This window comes from Neopsephotus bourkii, unplaced genomic scaffold (assembly GCF_033783945.1).
Source record: "Neopsephotus bourkii isolate Nb327-2 ecotype Australia unplaced genomic scaffold, CSIRO-AGI_Nbou_v1 NB_860, whole genome shotgun sequence".
Taxonomy (NCBI): Eukaryota; Metazoa; Chordata; class Aves; order Psittaciformes; family Psittacidae; genus Neopsephotus; species Neopsephotus bourkii.
The window spans coordinates 2,619,599-2,644,978 of record NW_026901356.1 but is presented as its reverse complement, the minus strand read 5'-3'; the positions used below and the strand labels follow the sequence as shown (position 1 = coordinate 2,644,978).

At 36.0% G+C, this 25,380-nt stretch overlaps 1 protein-coding gene across 9 annotated transcripts in view; it reads left to right on the top strand.

Annotated features, from left to right (window-relative positions):
• Positions 1-25,380, top strand: part of CCDC73 (coiled-coil domain containing 73) — a 74,562-nt gene that overhangs the window by 46,018 nt on the left and 3,164 nt on the right. For 2 of the 9 annotated variants that reach the window (XM_061356604.1, XM_061356611.1), the window contains 10 exons: positions 453-532; positions 5,991-6,119; positions 6,454-6,513; positions 8,669-8,773; positions 12,506-12,616; positions 14,505-14,636; positions 17,381-17,416; positions 19,050-19,215; positions 20,250-21,794; positions 24,774-24,907. In XM_061356604.1, the coding sequence (XP_061212588.1) occupies positions 453-532; positions 5,991-6,119; positions 6,454-6,513; positions 8,669-8,773; positions 12,506-12,616; positions 14,505-14,636; positions 17,381-17,416; positions 19,050-19,215; positions 20,250-21,794; positions 24,774-24,907 (2,498 nt within the window). Of the gene's footprint in view, positions 1-452; positions 533-4,239; positions 4,320-5,990; positions 6,120-6,453; positions 6,514-8,668; positions 8,774-12,505; positions 12,617-14,504; positions 14,637-17,380; positions 17,417-19,049; positions 19,216-20,249; positions 21,795-24,773; positions 24,908-25,380 lie in introns of all 9 variants that reach the window. The other 7 variants (XM_061356612.1, XM_061356605.1, XM_061356606.1 and 4 more) reach the window with 7 other exon arrangements.

The window sequence follows — 25,380 nt, the reverse complement described above, 5'->3', positions numbered from 1 at the left end:
TATTTGAATGTGCTGTAGTCCATTTGAATGTAATGTGGTTCATTATGTCCCGCATTCCTCTGAAAATAATGAAACTCATCAAAAACCTATAAGCAAAGCCTTAGTTAAAAAAAAACCAAACCAACAAACCCTCAGTTTAAAAGCTCATGGAGAAGTGATCCTACTAAAATGACACCAACTGATACTAAAACTTTAATTACAATTAAAAAAAAAAGGACAAACCAACACACAGAAGAGTCCTAACTCATAGTTCGAGGTATAGAACAACTGGTCCTACCTGGTGTAATCCTCCAGTATAGTATCACGCTAAACAGAAAAAGTAGAGTCATACTTTCAATCTTAATCTCCTTTCTACAAAGATGTTTAATTATGTTATAAATTATATACACATATATTGCAGTCATAAATATTCAACTATGGAAGTATTGACATGTTTTAACTTTTGTTTAAAGTACAGGAAGCAATGCAGCTCAATAAGAAACTAACATCAGTGAATAAAAAACAAGAGACTGAAATAAGTAATCTGAAGGAAGTAAGTATAGTGTGGATTTCTGACTGTGTAAGTGGGATTCTTTGGGACTTCCGTAAACTGCTGTAGTATTAATAGTAATGAAGAAGCAGCAGCACTGTTCTTCATTCTGTGATTAATGCTTACATTAGTTTTATTTTTCCTTGTTCTGCACAGGTACTTCACATGAATGCCAGTTAAAATTGGAGCAGTTACAGTTTTTGTAACTTGGGAATTTTTATTTACCTCTGCACTGTTCTACTTGTTTCTCTATAATGATCATTAGTCTTTCTTCTTCCTGTGCTGTGTTGCCATTGCTTCTCCCCTTTGATATGGAAAGGTAGCAGTGCTGATTTCAGTTTAGTCAGAGAGATAGAATATGACAAGCGGTTGCCATAGAAGCAAGCTGGTAGCTGCTGTAACTGAATCTTCATCAGAAATGGGGGAATTTTGTGACAGGGCAACTCAGACATTAGATAATAGTGATGCTATGGACAAAGAAGTTGACTGACCATAAAACTCTTTTATGCCCTCATCTATCCAGAAACTACTATTTGCCAAGTACATTTTTGAGTTGTACTCTTGAACATATGTAATAGTGGGATGAATAAAGTTTTCTTTTCCCGTATAGCATGGCAAACCTCAGTGTCAAGAAGATCAGGTGTTCAAGTGACTGAAACTTCAAAAGATTTCGGAACTCCTGCTGACATAAAAGCAGACCAAGAAACACAATGACAGTAAAGCAGAACATGGGAAAATTCTCAAATCATTTTCTTAATCACGGTTGGGTTTTAGAAATATTTATTTAGCTACATAATTCAAATGATAGGTTATGTATATATTATATATAAGAACGATAGGTGTTTTATCTCAAATATTTTATGGATGGAAGAGCAGTGGAAAAATACTGGAAGTTGTCTGGTGATAACTTTCCTCTGTAGAAGGAAATATTTGCCATATTTGTTAATAGGCATGGATGTCTGAGGATAACTGTCTTCACTGAGTACACTTCAACAGTACAGTGCCTTTAGAGAAGGATGACTAATTTGTATGCAACAGAAAAAGAAATTCATCAAAATGGTTTAGTGGTGGACTTGTCAGTCCTAGGGTAAAGGTTGGATTTGATTATCTTAAAGGTCCTTTCCAACCTAGTCAATTCTATGATACTTTTATTGTAATATATTCTAAACATAAAAATTTGGGAGTTCTAGAATATGTATATTTTTTTTTTAAGCCTCACAGTAAATTAGCTGTGGTTAAAAAAGCAGTAATAATTCATTTCTGAGAATTCTCTGAGGGTAACCAATTTGAGAGGTGAGAAAAGAAAAATGTTGAAGAAGATTTTACATAGTGCAATTTGGGAGTAAGAGAGGTGTGGAAGATAAACTGATAATGATTTATAGACACCAGTAATCAAACATATTGCTTGATCCATGTTTTTTTCAGCTGTACCCTTGATTCTTAAGGTCATGGGTGATGAATTTTGAATAAAATACTGTTAGGTTGGCAGAAGGGGTCAACTGAAACTTAATCTGGCTTCCTCCGTTCACGAGGAGATGCCTTTATTGTGGTTATTTCTGAATTTCTTGTTGGTTGTTTAGTATTTGACCATCTTATTCTGAATGGTGGTGGAAAACTGAACAGGAATGTAATTTCGTAGCATTTTAATATTCACATAGTGATGCAGCACTTTGCTGCGGCAGTATCTTATTTTGCAAACAGGCTTCCCAGAGAAGTGGTGGAATCACCGTCCCTGAAGTGTTCAAAAGCTGTTAGATGAGGCCCTTAATGACATAGCTTCATGGTGGCCTTGGCAGTGCTGGGGGAAGTGGTTGGACTTGATGTTCTTAAAGCTCTTTTCCTACCTGGCTAATTCTGTGATTCTATAAGAAAAAAAAAAAAAAAGGGAAAAAGAAAAAAAAGTGGGGTTGTTTATTTGTCAATACAGGTTTATAAATATAAGTTGTATATAGTAGAAAGATATTCATTTTTTCTCAAACTGCAGAATTTCTGTGAAAACTGAGTTGAAAATAATATAGAAAAACAAAAAAACCCAACCCTTTTTCAATAACCTCTATTTTGATAGTTTGCTTATAAAACGTTTCTGCAAAGTTACATAGTGATAGAGTGCATTTCTGAACTTTATCTATAATGGCACTTGTTAGTTCAGCACACCTTCAGTTTGTGAAGGTCTGTGGGATCACCTTTTGGGTCACTGCAAGAGAAAAGAAGTGCTTGAATGCAGTAAGAAGTGCCCTTAGGTAGCTTCATTTTACTGTGATTATCTCGTACTGAGGGTGACCCTTGCAAAAGTGATCTTAAAGCAGTCAAGTGTCTTCCCTTGTTGGGGGATGTGTCTGAGCTGAAGAGACCTATGAGAGATACAAAGCAATGAGAAAACTTTGATACTTAGAAGAGTTTGGAAGAGGGATTACCAGGCTGTTTTCACTTACTACATAGCTGAAAGAAGTCATGATATCTGCAGCACAAGTTGGGAAAATTTACAAAGTTGGTTTAATCTGCCTTGGAGATTTGGCTGACCTCTAACAGCTCTGACAACTTGTGTGTTCAAACTTCTTTTCTCTATAGCCTCGGTGCTGGAGTGGCAATGGCTGTCCATAGTACTAAAATCTTAATTGGGCTGTCAGCTCTTATCACAGCTATTACTTTGACTCAGACCTGGATGATCTCATACATTTGTTCTTAATGGGAATATTAAGTTAATGAATGCCATTCAGCATTTATGCATAAAAATAAACTAATCTCCATTTTTAATGAAATTGCAAGTATGTGATGGGGTGTTAAATGTGTACAACGATAAAACCTGGGTTAAATTGCGGTCTATTCTGCACAGGTTTAGTCATGTGGGATTTGTGAATAGAAATGTTATTTAGAGAGCTTGTAGTTTCCTCTTAACATTGTCTGCTTAAAAGTCCAGTTCCTAAATCCTAGCTCAAAGGATTGTGGCATAACTTCCTTTTTAGTAACATCTATTTTAGGATTTGAACGTTACATATTCAATGTGGTAGGATTCTTTTCAACCACTGTGACAATTAGATCTGGCCAAGAAAAAGGTGTCCTTTATTCTGCTGCTTAAAAGAACAGCTCAAGGCCTGAAAGAGTACAAGAGAGTTATACTGATCTAGGAAGAGGGTAATAAGATATAATTTTGGGTACAGGCAAAGCTTGTGTAAGGTATCAGCACTGTCTTGGGAAGTGGTTACATCTACCTGTGCTGGTTGCTTTTCCAGTCCTGTAACTCCACTTCATGCTGCCATGTGGATTTGTGTGGCATTGAGAGAAAGCAGTCTGAAAATTTTGAATTGATCAAAACTACATTTTACCAAAAAAGAGGGAAGGTTTAGCTTAAGTCAGCTGGCAAGAGGAAAAGACATTGAAGGAGCAAGACCATTTCTTCTTTGACACTTGACTTTTGCTGACTTGAAGCGTTTCTGAAACCATGTCCCTAAGTGTTGGCTGAACAACACATCAAAGGAATGGGTTTAAAGCCTTATCACTCTTTCTCAGCATTCCCCCAAAACTGATAAAATTATTTTCCAGATTCAATTTAATTTATAGGGTTCTGAATGCTACTGGTGATCTTATGAATGACAGAAAGCTACCAAGGAAAAAAAAAAAGGGCAAAAACTCTGAGGATGATTTTTTTTTTTTATTATTTCAGAGTATAAGAAATACACATTTGTATGTATAAAATTCTTTTATTTTTGCAGCTCCACAGCTTGTGCTTTCACTCACCATGGAAAACTTTCCCATGATTTTTGGTGGTTTGATTTGTGTTTGTTCTTTTCAGGTTTGTGTTGGGTTTTGTTGGTTGTTGGTTTGGTTCCAGATAGATTATATGCATTCACCTGCGATACACAAAGAAAAAAAGTCCCGTCATATCTCAAGGGCATGATTTACTTAGTACAACTTGTTCTTTTCCTGTCTCAAAATAAGTAGTAAGATTTTTAAACACACAGTAAACTCGTAAGTTTTAGGAAATCTATAGTATCAGATTCGTAGCAGGCTTTTGCACCTGTTCATGTAGCACATGACCTTTTAGCTGTGTTCTGTATACTGTTAACCTGGCTCTCTGTAAAGATGGGCACAGTGCACCTTTTTACTTTTACAAAGCTAAAACTGCTTGCACCTTCTGCCACTCTCTTTCATTACAGAGGCTTCTAGTAAAAACAGTGTTTTTATTGAAAAGGTGGAAGAAGCCGTGCTAGCTTACAGAATATCATAATTCTAATGTATGGTTGTCTTTGGTTTCTATAATTGATTCTGTAATTACACTTAGTACTTGCTAGATTAATCTAGATTTATTTATGACTAAAATACATGAGAAATACAGCTCTAACAAAAAAATAAAAATAAAAAATTTCAACATAGTACCTCTACTTGTATTTTCTGCAAAACATTGCATTTGTGAATTTCAGCTACAACATAATCTTCCCTTTTTCTTTTGTACTGTTATATGATTTTGTCCAGAACAGTTAAACCACTGGTCTGTGATAAGATGGAATTCCAGTTTTGTGAAGAAAAGTTAAACAGACCAAACCCAAACTTAGTTGTTAGATAAAACTATTACCATTCTGAATGCTTGGTTCACCACTATGGCATCATGAAGAATTCTTGATACTATCTGTGAACAGCATTCATAAGCTCTGCTATTTGTCTGAGTAAACGTCAGAGCACTCAAGGAGAGAGCGATATTAAACAGACTACCTTGTACCAGAGTGGAAGGGGTGGGGGAGAACAGGGAACAATATTTATGACTCCAGGAACTATAAGTTGTAATTTAATGAGATCAAAGCCTTTGCTGTTTATTTGCTGCAGTAGGAGCTTGGAATAAACTGGACAAAAAACAGATTAAAAAAAAAAGGGGGGGGGGGGGCGGATATTTAAAAGATAATGAAAACTATAAAATCAAAAGCAGATTTTAGATGGAGAATCATGTTGTAGAAGCCTCTAATATAAAATTAATTTACCATTCTCCTGAGATTAAGTAATTCATGTTTCAGGAAAAACAAAGATCCTCCAAATTTATAGCCAGTTCCTGTTTTTACCAGACAGTCACTGTTCTTCCTTTTTCCCCTCCCAATTCCCAGGAATGTACACAGGAGTTATATAGATACTTTATTATGAATCACACTGTAGGAGGTTTTACCAATACCAACCTGATCTCTTCTAATATACTTCTTGGAAGGCAAAATAACAAAATGCTGAAGTATCATAAACACCAAACAGAGAAAAATTGGCACGGTAACATTTTATCTCTGAAAATAAACACCTAGCTGTGTGTGACAAGTTTAAAATTCAGCAAGTCAGTCTCAGTTTTCAGATCCTCTAATTCATTCTGGTGTTTCTATACATTATTTAAAAGTAGGGCATGACTCTGGATGGTTTAAAAGATTTGTCTTTGTTTTGAATTGCAATGCCTATGCTGGAGGAACTATTTATATGTGTTTCCTGTGTTAAGGAACTGAAGAAAGTAACTACAGACCTGATAAGGTCCAAGGTCACATCTCAGTACAGGGTGGCAGAAGAAAACATCAATCTTGCAGCAAAGGAAAAACAGTTTCAAGAACTGCAACAAAAAATCAAAATGGTATTTTGGAGTTTAATTGTTTTTTGGGGTGAATATTTTCTGTTCTTCCTTAGGCAAACATCATGGTAGTGCTCTGTTGTATATAGATTAAGTGATTCCTTTCTACTAATTGCATAGACAATATAACAAAATATTTCCAGAACAATGTTTTTTGGGGAAGTAAACATGCTATAAATATAATTTTATAGTTTACAAAAATCAATTAGACTCTTCAAAATAATTCAGCTTCTTTAAATAGCTTCATGATGGTTCACAATATCATGTTAATACGCTATTACTAAAGAAAATAGTAATTTAAAATGCCTCTTACTGTTCTTCATGCTCTTTTTTTAAGGAGACAGAAGTTAGTAAAAACATTCAGGAAGAAAACACTCACATTAAAGAAGAAAAGCTGGTGAGTTAATACAGCTTTGCTATTTAAAAATCACTTAGGAATATATGTGCTATATTTCATATTAAAGTTTCTTAAATTCTTATACTAATCTACTAAAACTAATTAAATTCAGTTGTTGACTCTTTGGAAAGATTTTAATAACGTACAGAAATTGAATCTTACTTTTCAGTTTTTATAAAGTGTTTTACCAGAACAAAATCCATTGTTTCACACTTTATTGCAAGTCTTAACTTTTGTTTTTAAAATCAGATGGGGGGAATCTGGTACACCCGTGAAAGAGTAGTTTACATACCAGTTCAGTACAAATAAATAATAATGTTTGCATAACATCCTTGCTGTTCTGCTTTCTGGTTGCCAACAGTTTAATACTGCTGGCATTATAATCAGGTAAAATTGGAATCATTTATCAGTCATCTATAAAGGAAACGTCTATAAAGGAAATGTCTATAAAGGAAAAGTGTTGCATTCGTAAGTACATGCACTTCTAGAATATTAAGCTACACATACACATAGCTGAACAGAGTTAAGACTGTCTTCTGTCACAAACTCAGGTATGTTCCAGAGCAAATCCAAGTATTCAAACCAAGGTACATGGAATCCAGTATCAAACACAGCAAAAAAAAAAAAAACACCACCAAAACCCTACCAGTTTCCTGTAATATTGGTTTGCAGAATATTAAGCATAAAAAGGGTGATTAATCATAGAATCAGAGACCTCTAGAATCACATGATCCAACCTTTCTTGGCAAAAGCACTTGGTTGTGTTTTTTCTTAAACAGTTGCAGCATTTTCATTCTGCAGTGCATTAAATCTGACATATGAGAGAAGCGTATTGTTCCTGTTCTCAGGCAGTGCCAAAAGCAGTAGGTTAGTGTATCCACTGAGCACTCACCAAAGGCTAATCCAGCAGTACTATTCCAATCTGTACAAGCCTGTTTGCATTTTGAATTTGCTTTTTAAAAATATTTGCCAATAAATGCAGGAGGAAACAAGAAAGAGATTCAGGTCTCATTACTCCTACAGTCCTGAATGCACTAAAAGCCTTTATATGGAGATGCTTATACAAAATTCGTATGCATGTTTGATATGTATTATCTAAGAGAAGGCCTCTGTTTTGTTTCTCTGTTTTGTTCTGTGGCAATTGGTAGGGTTTGGTTGGTTTTAACATATGGAGAGGTTTAGTATAAATCTGGGGAGGTCCCTAATACAGTGATGAATTTCATGTTTTCTCCAAGAACTTGGGCAAGAAGACCTGGATTTCTGTATTAGAGTGATACAAATTCACTATCTGGATTAAATGAAGGTGTTGGTTTTAATGCTTCTTGGACTGAGGCTGAACATACTATTTAAATTATAGCTGATTTATACTGAGCTGTATGTAGAGAAGCAATCACTTCTAGTCTGGTGAACACTGCACTAGGTTGGAAAGACACAGCCAACTCTCCCACCGACCTGTCAGATGACATTGGATAAGCTGTTCTGTGTCTGTGTGGTTCAGTTTTCTAGATGTAAAATGGAGCTAAAGATAAATTAAGCTTCAGTGCAAAAACATTATATATCTCTACGTAAGTATACATGCAAGAAAAGGAATGAGAGTACACCCAAAATAATGATCTTTATTTTTAGTAGACAGCTGTATCTGTGTACACAGTAGAACCAAAAGTAGATAAACTGAAAAGCTCTTTGCAGGTATATGAAAGTACTTTTGCTTAATAATATGTTCCACTCTCAATATATTCTGAAGCAACTGAGCACATTTAAGAGTGTCTTCTGCCTGAAACTTAGTTGTTTTCTCTGCAGGCCTTCTTTTACTAGTTCCTGTTGTGTTTGTTAGGGAGTAGAGGTTGGCTTGGCTAGATAGTTCCCTCCATCTTTGAATGTCTGCAAGTGTGTTTTGTAGTGTTTAATATAAAATTACTCTCTGTCTCCATTCCAACCATTTAATAAGAAAATTCTCTGAAAAAGAGTAAGTTATAACGTTATCCTCTCCAAGGCCAGAAAAACCTCAAGTTGTTCCGATTTCTTCCTATTAGCCCTTCCCCAACACTGGCAGAATAAAATATAAATGTTAATCCAAAAGACATAAATGATCTAATACTTAAACTTTGGGAACAAAATCTCATTCAATATGTCCTAATTTGTTTGTATTAATAAGGAAATTCTCAGCTCTCTACAATGTGTGCAGGACGTGCTTCAGCGAGTAACACAAAGGAATGTGAGAATGGAAAGTGAATTAAATGCACTGAAAGAAGAATATAAGGTCAGATTTTTCTTGATTAGACAAGCTGCTATTTTTAAGTCCAGGGCTGTTAAAGACATCTGTATGCTTTTCAGAACTTTTGACCTCACTTCCATTGCTCCCTCAGCTCCTTAACTGTCATCACAAACCTTGAAGCACAGGCTATAGTTTGCTTCTTTTAGTTTTCTGCCCCTAAAGTAAATCATGGTTACCATTCTTATCAGACATTTCTGGAGGGTAAAACCAGAACATACTGGTGGTTGCTTTCAAGTATTTTGAAATAAAATAATTTTGACTTACGTTTCTTATAATTTTCATGTAGGTATGAATTTATTTTCTGGAAAATACTTTAAATTTCAGATCTTGTTCAGAGCTTGTCCCCAGTTTTATTAAAGCAGAGGGCCTAAGGAAGAACATATCCTTAGCCATTTCTTGCTCTGTTGTCTGGTGTCACATTTATGCTAGAGGTGATAAGTAGTCATGCTGAAGGATCTGGAGTTGCAGCACTTCTCAGTTCTTCTTTGAGGGTGTAAAGGTGGCTCAGAACGGTTTTGATTCTAAGTTACACTAGCAGCCAAACGAGCCCACAGTGCACTGAAGATTAAGGTCATGTCTGTTCTGGTCAGATGTGCCATGCAGAGTTCAGCTACAACCATTAATTGGACTATTAATAATTAGTATCTACTGTTTGTCCATACATAACCACAACTGTTTCACTCTTTGCTTGGCCTGTGAGGTCAATGTTTTGAACTACGATGTCAGTTAATTTCAAATTAAACTTCCTTGTGCATGTATACTTTGTTTCTAAGTAAATGCTTCTGTGCTAAATTGAAAATAGATTCACTTCACATAAGCCTTTGTCTTTTAATAGATGTAGGCAGTTTGAGCTATTGTTTCCCATCTCAGATAAACTATATGCCTTAAAGATCCAGTTGAAACTGTAAATGGCATGTGTGGATCTTGTCTTTCAAGACTCCACATAAACGTCTACAAGTGTAAGAGAAGTATAGCTTGTTTTCTTCTTGTTAAAGTATGGACTGAGTACATGTCTCTGTTTTGCAGCCTGTACAGGCTAACAATGGATTTCTGATTGCAGTTAGACTAATTCTGATTAGACAGCCTGCTTTGATTTGGGTCCTGCTTGTATTAGACATTGGGAAGGTATTAATGTTTTCTAATTTTTCTAACTACAGGACAAACTATATCTAGTCACCAGAGTTTCAGTGTAGCCTTCCAACGTAACTTCTTGTAGGCATTAATACTTCAGATGAAATTGGTTTTGCAAGACATGGGTATCTATAAGAGGCTCTTGATTTAATATTTAAAAGCCCTGTTGACTATATGAGGATTCCATAATACTTGATGTGAATTGATGTAAACGTTCCTTCTTAGTCTTCACCATGGCACTTAAGATGAGCCAAGATTTGATCTCAGTTGAGTTTTGAGAGCATTCTGTGCGTTCTCAAGACCAAGAAATTCTCACTCGAGAATGGGAATTAAAGATTCTTAACGTTTATGTAAGCAGATATGAGCGATAAACTTTCAAGATATCACATCTGGAAACATGAAAGTGCTTAGATATTTTAATAGAAGTTTTTTGTTTAAACCCAATGAATACATGATAAAATGCAGCGATTCCCTTAAACACTTGATGTAAATACAATGCAATAAGAGTGAATGACACATGTTCTTTCCATATGAGCTCGTGGGGTTATTTTGATTTGTCAGAAATATTTGTCTTTCTGTTTAAGCACTAGTCATAAAATACCATTGCTTTTTATAGCTACTCATTTGGCTGACAGGTCGATACACTTACCGGGATATTCCAAGGGAATGAGATGTTAACTGCTTATTTTGCAGTGTCGTTTTTTTATAGCAACAGGTGGAACTTATAAAATATGGAGATGAATATATAACTTGAAGGGTCTACTCACTTTCCTGCCAATTTGAGAGCTATTGCTTTTGCCTTTATTGATTCTAGAACTGCAGTATGATGAATGGGGTCTGAAGGTTATGAATTATTCTCATGCTCTATCTTACATCCCTGTTAAATTTTTGGACCTTGCTCATTAAGAAAAAGTTTCCTCAGAATAATAGAAAACAGGAAGGAATGATTGTATAGTCCTGTGGAAATATTTTTGTTCCTATACTCACAAAAAATTGCTGGTTAATTTAAGCTTGAGATGACAGAATATTTAAACTTCCAAGGTAACATTCAGGAAGGATCATCCTGTTCTCTCTTCAGTCTGTCTATGCATACTTAATGCTAGGATACCAATGCCCTTAGGAGTCCAGAAAAACAAGTTACAGTTCTTTAGTAGATGATAGAATTCTTGAGAATGCAAGAAATTCAGATATTCCCCTTGCTGTACAATTGGCTTGCATGTGTTTTTACAGAGAGTTTTACTCTGCTACTCCTGATACTTTGCCTGAAGAGCTGTGCTGTGAATAACTATTATATTCCATCTCAGAGGAGGTTGCATTTGAGATACAAAAAAGCATCCTTGAAGTTAGACCAGCTTTATCAGAGAAGCGGTCTTGGACTCCTAATTCATAGAATTGGATGAAAGGTGCTACATCAGAGTGCGATTATTCAGTTGATGATATTTCAATGTATTGTTGAATTGTCTCATCTTTTAAATAAAACAATCTTTCAGAGAAGATCCATTATATTCTTATGCGCAACTTCTTCCATGGGTATAAAAATGCAAGCTAGTCTGCATTTTCCTAGCATTAATACCTGTAAAATATGTTTGTGTTAATAGTGAGGTTAAATTAACATAGGCATTTTAAAATTGATGCTAAGTGAATCAAGAAGTAGACTCATTTTTAGTTAGAAGGTTAAGAAAAAAGGGATTGCTTTGGAGTATTGCCTCCCTAACATAACATTTTTCAAGTGGACTTTCAAAGCAGCTCAGCAGTCATAAATATGTAGCTGGTCATACAGCTGAATGCACTAAAGTTATGTTTACATTATCAGATATATTTGTGCCATCTAGATAGTAGATAATGGACTCAGCAAGTCCTTTATCTTCCATATTTTTTACTAAAAAAATGTGATAGGATAAAAATTCCAGCAGTACCTGAGATGTGTGTGAAGTTACTGTTGATTTACAGGAGGCTGCTTTGATTAAGCACAGTCAAGCTGAAAGAATTAACCAAAAAATGTTGCAAGTACAATTATGATAGTATAAAACTTAGTATTACTGTTGTTTTAATGCACTCCTATTTCAGTGATCTAATAGAAATAAATTAAAGGATAATCAGGCATATACTTTATGTTCCAGGAGATATGTTTTAGAATTTAAGGCTTATGCAGTTTATAAGATAGGCTAATAAACAATTCAGGATAGAAAAACCAATCAGAAAAATAGAAATATTTTCTTTGAATATAGAGTAGATTTTTCTTTAAGTACAATGGGTCTAGATTATGCTACATTTCATATTTTTCATCTCTGGACTTTATATTACTTTTTCAACACATTAAAACTTATGCAGTGAAACTGAATAATGGCAAGTGTTTTTATACCCTTTTATAGCCATTTCTTTTTTCATAACCTCCCCCTGTTTCCTGTTAGCTAAACTATAAACACCTTTCTGTTAATTTATGAAAATTATTGTTGAGATAGCACATTATCACTGATCTGTATGGCACTTCCAGCATGTTAGAAGCAAAGGTCCAAGCAACATAAAACACATCAAAATTCATTAATGTGGTATTGATTATTTTTTGGATAATTAATTTTATTGCAGACCCTTGAAAGAGATAATGAGCTGCAAAGGGAGAAGGCAAAGGAAAATGAAGAAAAGTTCCTTAATCTTCAGAATGAGCATCAGAAAGCACTAAGAACGTGGAAAAAAGATGTAGGTTTATGAAATTAAATAATAGAGTATTAAGAGGTTTTTGAAATAGTCATCAAGCATTTCAGGTAATTCCTAAAAGCCAAGAAAATATTGCAGAAATAATACAATAAAACCAACTAGTTCTTTTCCAGTAATGCAGGCTCTTTTAAAAATTAATATTTTCTTAAAGGTAGATGTAGGAGAAATGTTGACTTCTGTACTTTAAAAGGTCAGTGTACTTCCTTCAGTCTATAAAGCAAAAGCCAGGGTATTAGGTGTTACCTTCCATTTAGCACTTAAATATTCCAGTTACATACTTGCCATTACCTAGACGTGGAAGCTGATACAGGTTTTAATTTACATTGAATTTTATGTATTTTTCAGGAAACTTGCAAATTTTTACACAACTTATTCAGAGAATACCAGCATACCAGGCTGCCCTCTTGTACCCTGAAAAGCTGTAAACAGTCTTACAGTAAAAAATGAATGTAAACCCATATAGACTGACACAGGATAAAAGTATTCCTAAGGTCCATATGCTTAGGAAAAAAACATAGAAGAACCACCTAAAAATGAATAGGGTAGAGGTAATGAAGGCTTGCATTAAAGGAGAGGCCCTGATTTGGCAGGAATTATTCAATGTGGATTGTAGGGTGAAATTGGATAGGGAAAGGTAAAATCCTGTATGTCTCAGTGAATTCCTCGGTTTTCACCTGAACAATAATTTGTCTTCAAGATTTGCTGTTCTTTCTTCTACTACATTACTTCTAAAGAATACTGCTGTAATTATTTAATCCAAAATAATTAGCAAAACATTGTAGCTGTAAAAACTGTCTGAAATAATAAATGCATATTTGCAAGTAAGAAAGATTAATTCATCGTCAGTAAGATCTGCTTAGTGTGTGGAAATCAGACTCTAAACAGCATTTGTTTAATAATCAGGTTTTTTAATCTCTATGTAATTGGCATCTACTGCCAGAAAGGTTTTGAATTTGGTAGATAGAGTCTTAGGGAGGCTGTGAGGAAATAATGCAAATTTGTCCTTGTAATCCTAAAGCTAACTCTTTTGAGTGCAGCTGCTATGGAGATGACTGCAACCAGGAGACTACAAAATAGCTGAACTCTTCCGATGTTCACTGCCCTGGGAAGACTTGATCTCCCCAGTTCCTAGGAGAGTCTTATACCAATAGTTTCCTATATAGACATGGGAATTGGCCCTGCTTATTTCTCAGGAATGTTTGCAACTATTCTCTAGAAGGTTTATTTATTCCCCCCAACCTCTATATTACTGCTATGGATAACTAGAAATTCAGTCTCTTACTACCTTAGTGTCATCACGGCTAACATTATATACTGCTCTGGAAATACTTGTAAATTAAGTGAAGATATTTCTGTAAAATTGCCTTTCCATTCTTTTTTTACAACTTTTAAATTTTTGACCATCCTTTTTTTACTAAATACAAAAATTCAGTTGTTGTGTACTCACTGAAGGAGCATTGGATACTTGAGGCTATTTACAGAAGTGCCAAGTAGATTATTTGCTGTTACAGTTTCTTGACAATGTAGGTAGAGACTGAATGTTGGTAAGGATGTTTATCTTTGAGCCAAAACCAAAAAAACCCTACAAATCTCAGTTTTTTTAACACTGCTAATTGAAGTAAATGGAGGGGGAAAAAAACCCATTAATAAATGGATAGTGTCTTTAGTGGAAATGTGGTTAAAATTTTGGTTTGAATGCAAGTGCTCAAAATTATCTCTGTACAGAGAAATTCCGTATCCTCTACACTTTCTTTTAAGGATTTACTTTAATTTGCTAAGCTGTTGATACCCCTGTAAAATACTGTTTCATGTATGTGAACATGCAGTGTAAGATCTGTGTTTGTGTGCTCTGTGTACCCTCTCATTACAGGAGGAAAACATGAGAAGAGAAATAGACAGTATTAAAAATGAGCTGAATTCCCTTAAGGGAGTTCATAGACATCTTGAAGACTCTCATCCTCCTAAGGGAGATCAGCATTCTGAACAAGTGGACAATCTGCAGGTAGGTGTCTCTAATAGCTGCAGTACTTCACATTTCTTGTAAAAGTATTAGAGAATGAGAGACATTTTTTTTCTAATCTGGCTGTCATGTTCACTGAGCTTCCTTTGACAAAGATAATTATCTATATTTATATATAGCAAAGTTTAGCAAAGTTTTTCAGTTTTAGTTTAATAAAAACCCCAACCTTTATTTCATTTAGCACCTTTAAGAATCATGAATGCAGGATGTAAATGACAACTTTATACAGTGCAGGCTGAACTAGAACTGAGCTTGAATTGCTGGGTGAACTAAAACCATATTCAGCTCTATATTCAAAGCATATCTAAGAACTCAACAAGTGGTTATGCACATGATGATGGTCTTTTGGAGCAAAAGGAAGAGTGTGTAGCTCTGCAGCTACGTGTTACCCATTACTTAAACTGGATTGCAAATTATATTCCAGTCTTTTGTAAGATTGATAAAATGGGAAGGATCATAAGCCATGAAACTTCCCCTGCTCGTTGAGTGTATTCTGTTGTTCTGTTGGTTATATCATTTTTCCCATTAGTTTTTACATCCAAATAATGAATTATCCTTCAAAAAGGGAAACCTCATTTTACATGTATATGATTTTTATTCCAGTATTAGGAAAATAGGAAGACGTGAGGACTGTAAAGGCAGATTTGTTTTTATTTTTTTTAGAAGTATCTATGAATTTTCAGTAAAATGACAAAATTTCACAATGCATGTATGTATGCCTATAGCTCATACACATTCATGAATATACACATGTACATATCTGGTGGTATGAGCTTAATAATGCAATGGAAATTATATTTGAAATGAGTACTTATCTGGCCAAAGAGTACCTGAACTCTACAAGGTATAATTGTAATTGTAAATCATATAATTTTTAAAAATCATAATTTCTTTGAAGGAAAAAAATATAAATTATGTTTAGGATGCAGAACCAGTACACACAGTCAGTTGTTCATGATAAATAGTACTTGTGCTTACAGATAACCCTGTATGTTTGAAAATAATTAGGCTTAAAGCTTATGCTCATAAATGCAAAAAAAGATTTCAAAAGCTGGTCAGCTTAGACTGAGTCAAATCTCCAGCGGAACTGCCAAGAAATTACAGGAGCTGTAGCAGGTCATACTGATTATTCTAATTTGTGGAATTTCACTTTGGATGTGTAATGAGTCAGTGTGTAGTAAGACTAAAAGGGAAAAGTGTTTGCTATAATGCAAATCTTGACTGGCTCAAAGCGTTGCAAAGAAATATGCCCATGGTTATTTTTACACCTAGTATAATCTGAAATCCCTGTGAGTATTTCTGGCGCATGACATCTAGAATGTACGTGAACTTCCTCATACTGCTAATCTGTGGAATACTAATTAAACAAAAGGCCTTTTTTAAAGAAAGTTAAACGTGTCAGACCTCATTACAGGCTCAAACTGCAATTTAGTTTAACTTTACTGTGTTTCATACTTAGTTTAATTTTTTTAATACAGCCATGTACCAGTAGAGAGTAGGGCTATACCTAGCGCTGGAGGGAAGGAATGCCATCCAGGGGGACCTTGACATGCTTGTGAGGTGGGCTGATGCCAACCTCATGAAGTTTAACCATGACAAGTGCAAGGTCCTACACCTGGGCCGGAACAATCCCAGGCACAACTACAGGTTGGGCAGAGAAGAGATTCAGAGCAGCCCTGCAGAGAAGGACTTGGGGGTGCTGGTCAGTGAGAAACTTAACAGAGCTGGCTTCAGTGTGCACTCACACCCCAGAAAGCCAACCATATCCTGGGTTGCATCAAAAGGAGCGTGACCAGCAGGTCAAAGGAGGTGATCCTGCCCCTCTACTCTGCTCTCATGAGATTTCATTTGGAGTATTGCGTGCAGTTCTGGGATCCTCAACATAAAAAGGACATGGAACTGTTGGAACAAGTCCAGAGGAGGGCCACAAGGATGGTCAGGGGACTGGAGCACCTCCTATATGAAGATAGGCTGAGAAAGTTGGGGCTGTTCAGCGTGGAGAAGAGAAGGCTGCATGGAGACCTCATAGCAGCCTTCCAGTATCTGAAGGGGGCCTATAGGGATGCTGGGGAGGGACTCTTCATTAGGGACTGTAGTGATAAGACAAGGGGTAATGGGTTAAAAATTAAACAGGGAAAGTTTAGATTGGATAGAAGGAAGAAGTTCTTTACTGTTGGGGTGGTAAGGCACTGGAATGGGTTTCCCAAGGAAGTTGTGAATGCTCCATCCCTGGTGGTGTTCAAGCCCAGGTTGGACAGAGGCTTGAGTGATATGGTTTAGTGTGAGATGTCCCTGCCCATGGTAGTGGGGGTTGGAACTAGATGATCTTAAGGTTCTTTCCAACCCGAACTGTTGTATTATTCTATGATTGTCATTCTTTTGTGTGTATATATGTACAGGGAGATCTGGTTTCGAGGAGGCTTTGAATTTCATAGTATGAAATACTCTGTTGACAGAAGCGTTATCTTAGGTTTATGTACGTTTCCTTAGTTAGATTTTACTAAATCACAGGGAAAAAAAAAAAAAAGAAAAAATATCAGGTTTAACAGTTTTGATATAAAGACATTTTATTTTATGCACTGATCTATTTTTGAAGGGCTGAACACTCATCTGAAGTTAATGGAAACTAGGGTTATTCAACCTATCTGAAAATCTAGAAAGGAATCATGTAACTGTAACCTTTCTTTCTAACAACACTTCTTCATGTTTGGGTGTTTTTTTTCCAGGTGCATTCAGCAGTGCAGCCTGTACCAAGATATGTGGTAAGTGCCACTGTAGTAGCTGTTTTGTACCTGCGCAAAAGAGTGGCATGCACATATATTGTGGCTTTTGTCTAAAGAAACAGCTTCTAGAAGCAAGAGATTATGAAATAATTAGTGTTTTCATGACACAGGAAAATTCTAGTATTTGTATTTGAGAAGAAAAGATTGAAAATGGCATGTATGCAGCCAAGAAGCAAAATGAACTCGTTAAAAACTTAGAAAACAAAAAAGATGTAATATGTACAATTCCTTAATCAGAACATCAGGGAGGATGATGATAACTCACAAGGAAAAGAGAATTTTCAATTGAAACTTCAAATTGAAGGTGGAGTATTTGGCAGGGCAAAACTGTTTTTAGGACCTTCCTCCACTCACCATGACTCCTCCCGCCCCCAAACCAGCAAAGCTGGGAGCATCAGGATGTTTCTGTGACCTGTAGAAAACTGTTTTCTGCAGATTTGTATTCTACATCATCTACTATGCCACCAGTGCAATAATCCCTTTTTTTTATCAGTATTATCTACGTGCCTCCTTCCATTTTGCAGTGTCCTTCCCACACATCCGATGCTCAAGCACAACACTTGTAACTCCTTCCCACATCCCAGTCTTCCTTTTGCAACACCCCCAGTTACCTAAGTATCTTCAGCTTTTTCTCACATCTTTTATGAACTAAGCAATACCCCTGCTCCCTTCAACATCTACCTACTTTCATACTCTATCTCTAGGGCAAGAGGCAGCACATGCTCCTGCCTTCAGCTGCCAAGCAGTTGGTGATCATGAAGAATGCATCTTCTTTTCCTTTCCTTTATTTCTTTTTTTAGTGTGTGTGTGGTTTTATTAGTGTTTCTTCACTATTCAGCTCCTAGTTTTCACAGAACTTTATTGAATGCAACTTTCAAAACTAAAGACAAATACAGGAGTAGACCAGTGACTTAAACCTTAAGTAAATGCATCTTTCAAGCTTATACTCGCTTGAATGTGACTCAAGTGCAGGTTAAAAAGCCTTGTGGAAGGGAAAGAGGAACTGACTGACAAGAATTGGAAAATTGTAAGCCTTGTTTGCCCATGAAATGTAGTTAAAAATCCTAGGTGGCCTAGATGTGTATGCACATCTATTTGAGTGCAGAGAGCACTCATGCAGGTTTTTTCCACATGTAATTACTTAGCAGGTCACTAATCCAGCCAGCAGACGAAGGGAGTGGTCCAGTCAGCACATACACAACACACATGCCTTCATCTGAGAAATTCTGTCAATCTCTATAACTCTTCTCTGTGGACCGTAACATAGCAGGATCTAATTTATTTCCTATTCTTCTAGGATATTAATTTGGTTTTGTTTGGTTTTTTTGTCTTTTATAGGAACTTGGTATAACTTCATGTGAATGGTCTTTGTTTTCCATCAGAATTGTAAAAATAATTTTAAATCTAAGTCCTGAATTTTAATCAATGACTGTAGTAAATTATTAAAATATGTTGGGTGACATATATAATATTGGTTGACATGGTTTTAGTGCAAGGTGTCCCTGCCTATGGCAGGGGGGTTGGAACTAGCTGATCTTAAGGTCCTGTCCAATTCTAACTATTCTATGATTCTGTGATTCTGTGTATGATCATTTGTTCCTTCTTACTCTAGAGTGGTCAAGAACACTCAAAAGACAGTGAAATACAAGCTATTCAAAATGAAAATGAGTGTATGCAGTCTGTAATAAGAAAAGACAGCAATTTTGGACATGAAGAAACTGAAGTAAAAATCACAAAGGACTCCTCTTTAAGCACTAAGGAATTGCAGATAGAACAAAGTAATGGCAATACATGGATAATAGAGATAAGTAGTACTGTTGAAGAAAGGATAAATATTTACAGATACAGTATATGACAAGAGAATGAATTAAATTGTTTTGTACTGACAACAGTAAAATTCCTGGTGTTGGTAGTGCTAATCTATGCTAAACTCACAAAGCTCTAAAGGAAAGCACAGTACTTGTAGTGGCTGACCTTGAACATTAAGTAAGATCCATGTGCTGTGACCCCTCAAGCTATTGCAATACTTTTTCTGCATGCTAGTTCAAAAGAATAGGGATTAGGAATAACTATAATATGTATAGAAGTGTTTGGAAGCAAAGTGAAGGACTTTCCCGTATAACAGTGGAAAAAGGCAGAGTGAGTGCATTGCACAGAACAATGAAGGATCATGTGGATAACCATAACACTTTCCTGTACAAAGCACTTTGTAACTGCATTTTTTGAAGCCCCCTACAGGAAATGTACCTTGTCTCTAATGCTCAGTCTCTAAAATGTAGCAGTTAAGTGGAAATTTAAAAGCTTATTAACGACACAGTGACTGCTTTAAAAGATCAGTGATCACAGCCTCAGACTGTATCTCTCAGAAAACACTTTTCTCATACTGAGTGCTTGTTATTCCTCACTTGCCCACTACCATCAAGTCACAGCATATTCCTTTTGGTAGGAAGATAGTCCCTTAAACAGTAGTTTTGGTTTCCATTTAGCTAAAAATGCCACTTTCAAAAATAAAGGCAAATTGCAGTAGTAACTGGCTTAAATTTTGTGCAGACAATAGTTGCATAAAGTGTGTGTGTTAATTTCATAATGAAGACCCCTTTAATATATTTTCTGTTTGAGCAGTTTATAAATACTTTCCAAGTTACTTCAGCAACATTTTTGATAGACTTGTGTGTGTAATGAAACGTAAGAAGAATCAATATTGATACTAATCTTGAGTCCATCTCTTTGGAAATCATAAACTGTAAAAATAAAGCATTACTTAACCTCTCTGTTATCTATCACTAACTAGACAATACGCTTACTCTAACAGATTTACAAGTTCTTGAAAACAGTTTTACAGATGAAATTAATGCTGCTAGCCCTCATGAGGAAGAGCAAAGGGAGGCTTCTCCCAGGAATACCCTCTGCACAGATAAGGATTTAATTACCCAAGGACAGGCCTTGGAAATACATGTCACTGAGCACAAAGAAGCAGAAAATCTGGGAGCAACGTGTAGAATGTTTCTGGATGAAAACAGTGCACATTTAGAACAAAAGCTCCAGGACAGCACTAAGCCATGCCACATGCAAACAAGAAAAGTCATCTTAGACAGTGTTGATGCTGTAGGAGCCTTCAAGAAAAATGGAAGTCAGGAGACTGACTCTAGCAAGCAAGAGTTGTTCATTACTACAGATGAATCAATTTGTACTAAATTTGTACCAAATGCTGTACAAGACAACAAAAGCACCCTTACACCTGAGGCACCCGAAACTGAGTCTGAAGCAGTTCTTTGCATCAGGAATGCTGTGTATGAGAGAAGTACAGATAATCATCAAGCTAAGGAATTAAGTTTTGGTATCTCACCTTCTATTAAGGAAAATTCTCAAACTGAATTCCAGAAATCTAGGTTGCTGGACAGTGACAATCATGTAGGCAATGGATTACATCAAACAGAAAAAATCTTGTTAAATCCAAGTGGTTTGCATATAAATAAATTTCCTTTTAAACAGACACACGTAGATGCTGAAGACAAGAATTATGAAGACAATACCAGACACAAAACCAAGAATGGTATACTGAGGAGTCCTGATGTACCAGCAGCTGATGCTCAGAATGTTCCAACTGTTTATTGTGACAATGTAAGCGGCGATGATGCCACAAAAGAACACAGTAATAACATGTCTGTCTTAAGTACTTTCAATTTATGCCTCCCAAAAATAGAAAGAGCAATAAATGTGGATGACATGTGCAGCAAGCAACCTGAACAAGACAGTACTGAACAAACAGGGAATACTGCACACACATGTACGGTGAATGCTGAAGCCATATCTCCAGTAAAGGCTGATGGTCTTGAAATAATTGCTCATAAACAAAACTCAGCAGTTACAATTGTTAGCACAGATAAACTAATTCCACTTAAAAAATTGAATGATGATATTCAGATATGCTCCATCAAAAATGGACATTCACTGGAGATTAATAATCCAACAAATAACACATTGTTAAAAGAGAAAAAACTCTTATTGACTGGTACAGTTCCAGGAAGGAAGTTTGCTGAGGGTCACCTGAAAGAATCATGCTCTTTACCCATGAGAACATCTGGAAATTTAGTAAACATAAGTGGAAGGTCATCCTTTGATCTTTCAGCCTCAGATAAAAAAGCTGAGAAAACTCCAGTATACGTAAATTTTTTAGACCTCAGTTCTTGTTCAAGAGTAAATCAAATAAGAGGTCAAGCTGCATGGACTTCAGCCTCCAAGGAGCCTTTCCTTTTGAAAGAGAAACTGCCAGGCTTAGTGGAAAACACAAACGTTACTTCACAAACACAGTGCCAAAATCCCGGTGAGAATGTTGACAGAAGAGAAACAGGGTCGGGTAAGAAAAATAAGCATTTATGTTTGAGGCATGTACTGAATATACTTAGCAAAATTATCAAAATGTAAAATTTCTGCATCTGAGTTTTGTGTAGCAGTAGAAAAATGCAAACCTCCCAACATTTTAGTTGTATGGCAAAAAAAAAAGAAAGATGAGACTTCCCTGTTTACAGTATAAATGCTACTAAACAGCTTTTGCTTGCTAAATTACCCAATTAAAAAACCTTTTTCTCAGATTCCTTTTGTGGAAGAAAAACAGTGCAATGACAAACCAAATTTGTATACGTATTTGGAACCCTAATGTAGAGCATACTCTAGCTGGGCTCTTTATGTATTTGAAAAGCACTGAGCAGCTTTTGGAACTGATTCAGCACCCTCATTTTGCATAAAAATTAGAGTAGTATTTGAACCAGTAGATGCTTCTATGAATGGGTCTTAGAGAAAGTTTACTTCTTTCTTTTTATTGTACATCTTTAATTCAGATGGACACTTAAAACCATCTGGAAGTGTTGAATGCATGAAAGGAGAAGTCTGCGCTTGGAAGCTCTGGAAAACACCCCAAGTTCAAGGAGCTTTTTTATTTCCTATTCTTTGCACTTGGTGATTATTTGCTGAGCAAAATTATGCATATGCAAAACAGTAAATCGGAGCTTTATCCCCCATTTCTAAATCATTACTGAAGTGTGGAAAAACTGTATTTATGTTTGTTTTGCAATAAAATTAGCTGCTGGAGTACCCCTATGTTTATTTAGTGAAAGTGCCATCTCAACGTGTCATCTCTGTTTCCACAGCAAACTGACTCCAATGTGTTTATAGATGTTCCCCCACTTCAGTCACTGGCCAGAGTATAAGATACAGAAGTATAAGAGGAGCCTTCCTTATAAGCTTCCTTACAAGCTTGCATGTGGATTCTGTTCTTAACACATACTGTAAACTTAAAAGAGCAGATGATCTCTTAGGCTTTGGTAGAAGTGAAAGCCCCTACTTCTGTAGAAAAATGGAGCTTTGGGTGCTTAGATGTTCTTCAGAAGAACTAGATCCACAGTATAGGGTGTGTTTGTTTGAGGCTTTGTTAATGTAGTATTTGGAGGTTTGCCCCTTGAATGTACCAAAACAGAACTGACTCCCATCCCTTAGCTTTGTGTCAGTGAGGCAGAAAACTAGCAGCCTGGTTTCTGCATACTGTTCTGGTATTAGGAATTTAGGTTTATAGGTAACTTCATTTCTGTACTTGGGTCTCTTCCCTACATGTATTTGTACACTGATGCACAGTATCTGATGGTCAGTTTCAGAAAAGTCTTTTTCCCTGAAACAACAGTGGTGATAGCATGGTAGGAGGATCCTAATCTCAGATGGCACATTAATAATGTGAATTTTGATACCCGTTTCGAGAAAATGAATGTGTAGTTATGTGATGTTCTGCATGTATCTTTTCTGTAAGAACAGCCAGCACTATCTAAAGCTCTTTGTTCCTCCTCCTTTTCTTGTCAGAAACCTTTCTGTATGCAAAGTATGGCAATTCCAGTAAGTGACTGTGGGAGATTCCCTCAAAGGAGTTGATAGAGATTTTAATATACCTCTACTTCCCCCAGTGAGTCTCTCAGGGACAAGTACAGTCACCAGACCTCTTGAATTCTAATACTTCACAGTGAGGATCTTGGTCTAGGTCCCAGATGTGCCTCTCACTCTCATTATCCTGCATAATTTAGCCAAATGCCTACTTCAGCTTGCTGACCGCTCTGAATCCTACGCCTCTTTTGGAGACTAGAGAACCTTACTGGCAGGGCACCCAAGAGTCACTGTGGCACTCAGCACTACAGCTTCCAAGATTTATTGTGTTTGGCTTTTGTTTTGTTTTGCTTTCAGATATTTTCCCAAATAGCAAACATGGAGTGGAATCCATGTGGATAGTGTTCCTAAATTTATTTATATTTACTTACTCTAGCACAAACAGTTTTAGCCATATGGGAGACCTAGAGGTGAAGAGCATTGGTGGAAGAGTTTAGTAAGCCTATCTGAGGGAATTCCTTTTACTGCCTAACCACAATGAAGTTTACTACTTACACAACTTTGGTTCCCAAAGAGCAGCCACTCCATATGAGTAAATAGAGGAATGAACCAGGAACAGGCTCTTCCTGGCAAACTCTCTAAAAAACTAACACAAACTCATCCCTATCTTCCTTCCAAGAGGAAAAGTTACAGTATTCTTAATTAACTGTTACACAGCTATGCGGTAACATGCATTTGCAGAGCAAAACAAAGATTTTACTGTTGTAGCAGTGATCGACAGGCATCTGTGTAGTGATAAAACAGCTGAATGTGAAAGTAGGCTTATGTTTTGATCTTGGAAGGAACTTTATATTGGTTTCAATGGAGTCTACTAGCAGTACATAAAGCCACTGCAGGATTGGAGCCTTATCTCTGCTATGATTAATCCACTAATTTGCCCATTCTACCTTTCTTAGATAGCTACAGTCTGATTCCTTTACATACTAGGTAATAGTCATTTATAAAAAGACGACTCATTTAAAATGTTCTTTGTCCTTGTATTTAGAATGCGAGTTTTGTTTTCACCCTGGAATATGATGTTAGGATGGCACTAATTATGTATTTTATCATCATTTTTGGAAGGTTAGTCTTAATACTGATTGTAGAAAATAATACTCCATTAGAATATTCTGAACATACATTTTTTTAAATAACAGTTTATATTTGTCATTAATTTAGTATGTAAAAACAGTGTAAAACATTTTCAATCAGAGTAAAAACACACCTCATCTTCAGAGACAAAAGCAGATGCAGAAATATGGGAAAGAAAACAAAAAATGAAGAGAGAAAAGCCTAAAACAGAGATTCGGTGATTTAAACCAAAAATATTAGATTTTTTTTAAGATCAGAGGTAAACCAGAAGTTTAGTAACTTTACAGTTAGTGCCTAGAGACTAAATTGCAGTTGTTACCATTTCCTTTTTGTCAATCAGGCTCTACCAGTTTTAACAGAGCTGCCAACACTTTGAATACCTCTAGCATCCACGGAGCCCCCCAGGGAGACCCTGGTGAAGACTGGAATGCTGTAGCAAAGACTTTTTATGATTCTTCTTTTCCCACAGAACATGTAAGTCAATTAAAAATATTGCGGACCAGACCTCAGTGAGCTAATTCCACAGATATTTGTACAACTGTACGCATCTGGATACTTTAAGACTGAGTCAATCTCCAAAATAATATCAAAAGGGCAACAAGGCACCATTTTTCACAATTAAGGTTGATAGAAAGCAGCAGGAAAAAGTCACAGCATATGAATCAAATAGATGCTAAGCAGTCTGTTTGGGAGGGGAGAAAGAGGGTAGTTCATTGTGTACCTTAATAGAAATCATCACCTACAGTAAAAGTAGTTGTTTTGGTTTTTTTAAATAAAGGTAGGTAAAAGTATAAGAACATCATTTCCTTTATTAAGACCACATTTCGAAAAGAAATTTGTGAAAGACTAGAAATTCAGTGTATCTATGAATTAGAGCCTATCCCTTTATTCTATGCTGCAGTTACATGATGCCATATTTATAGACTTATTTAATCAGATGACATTAC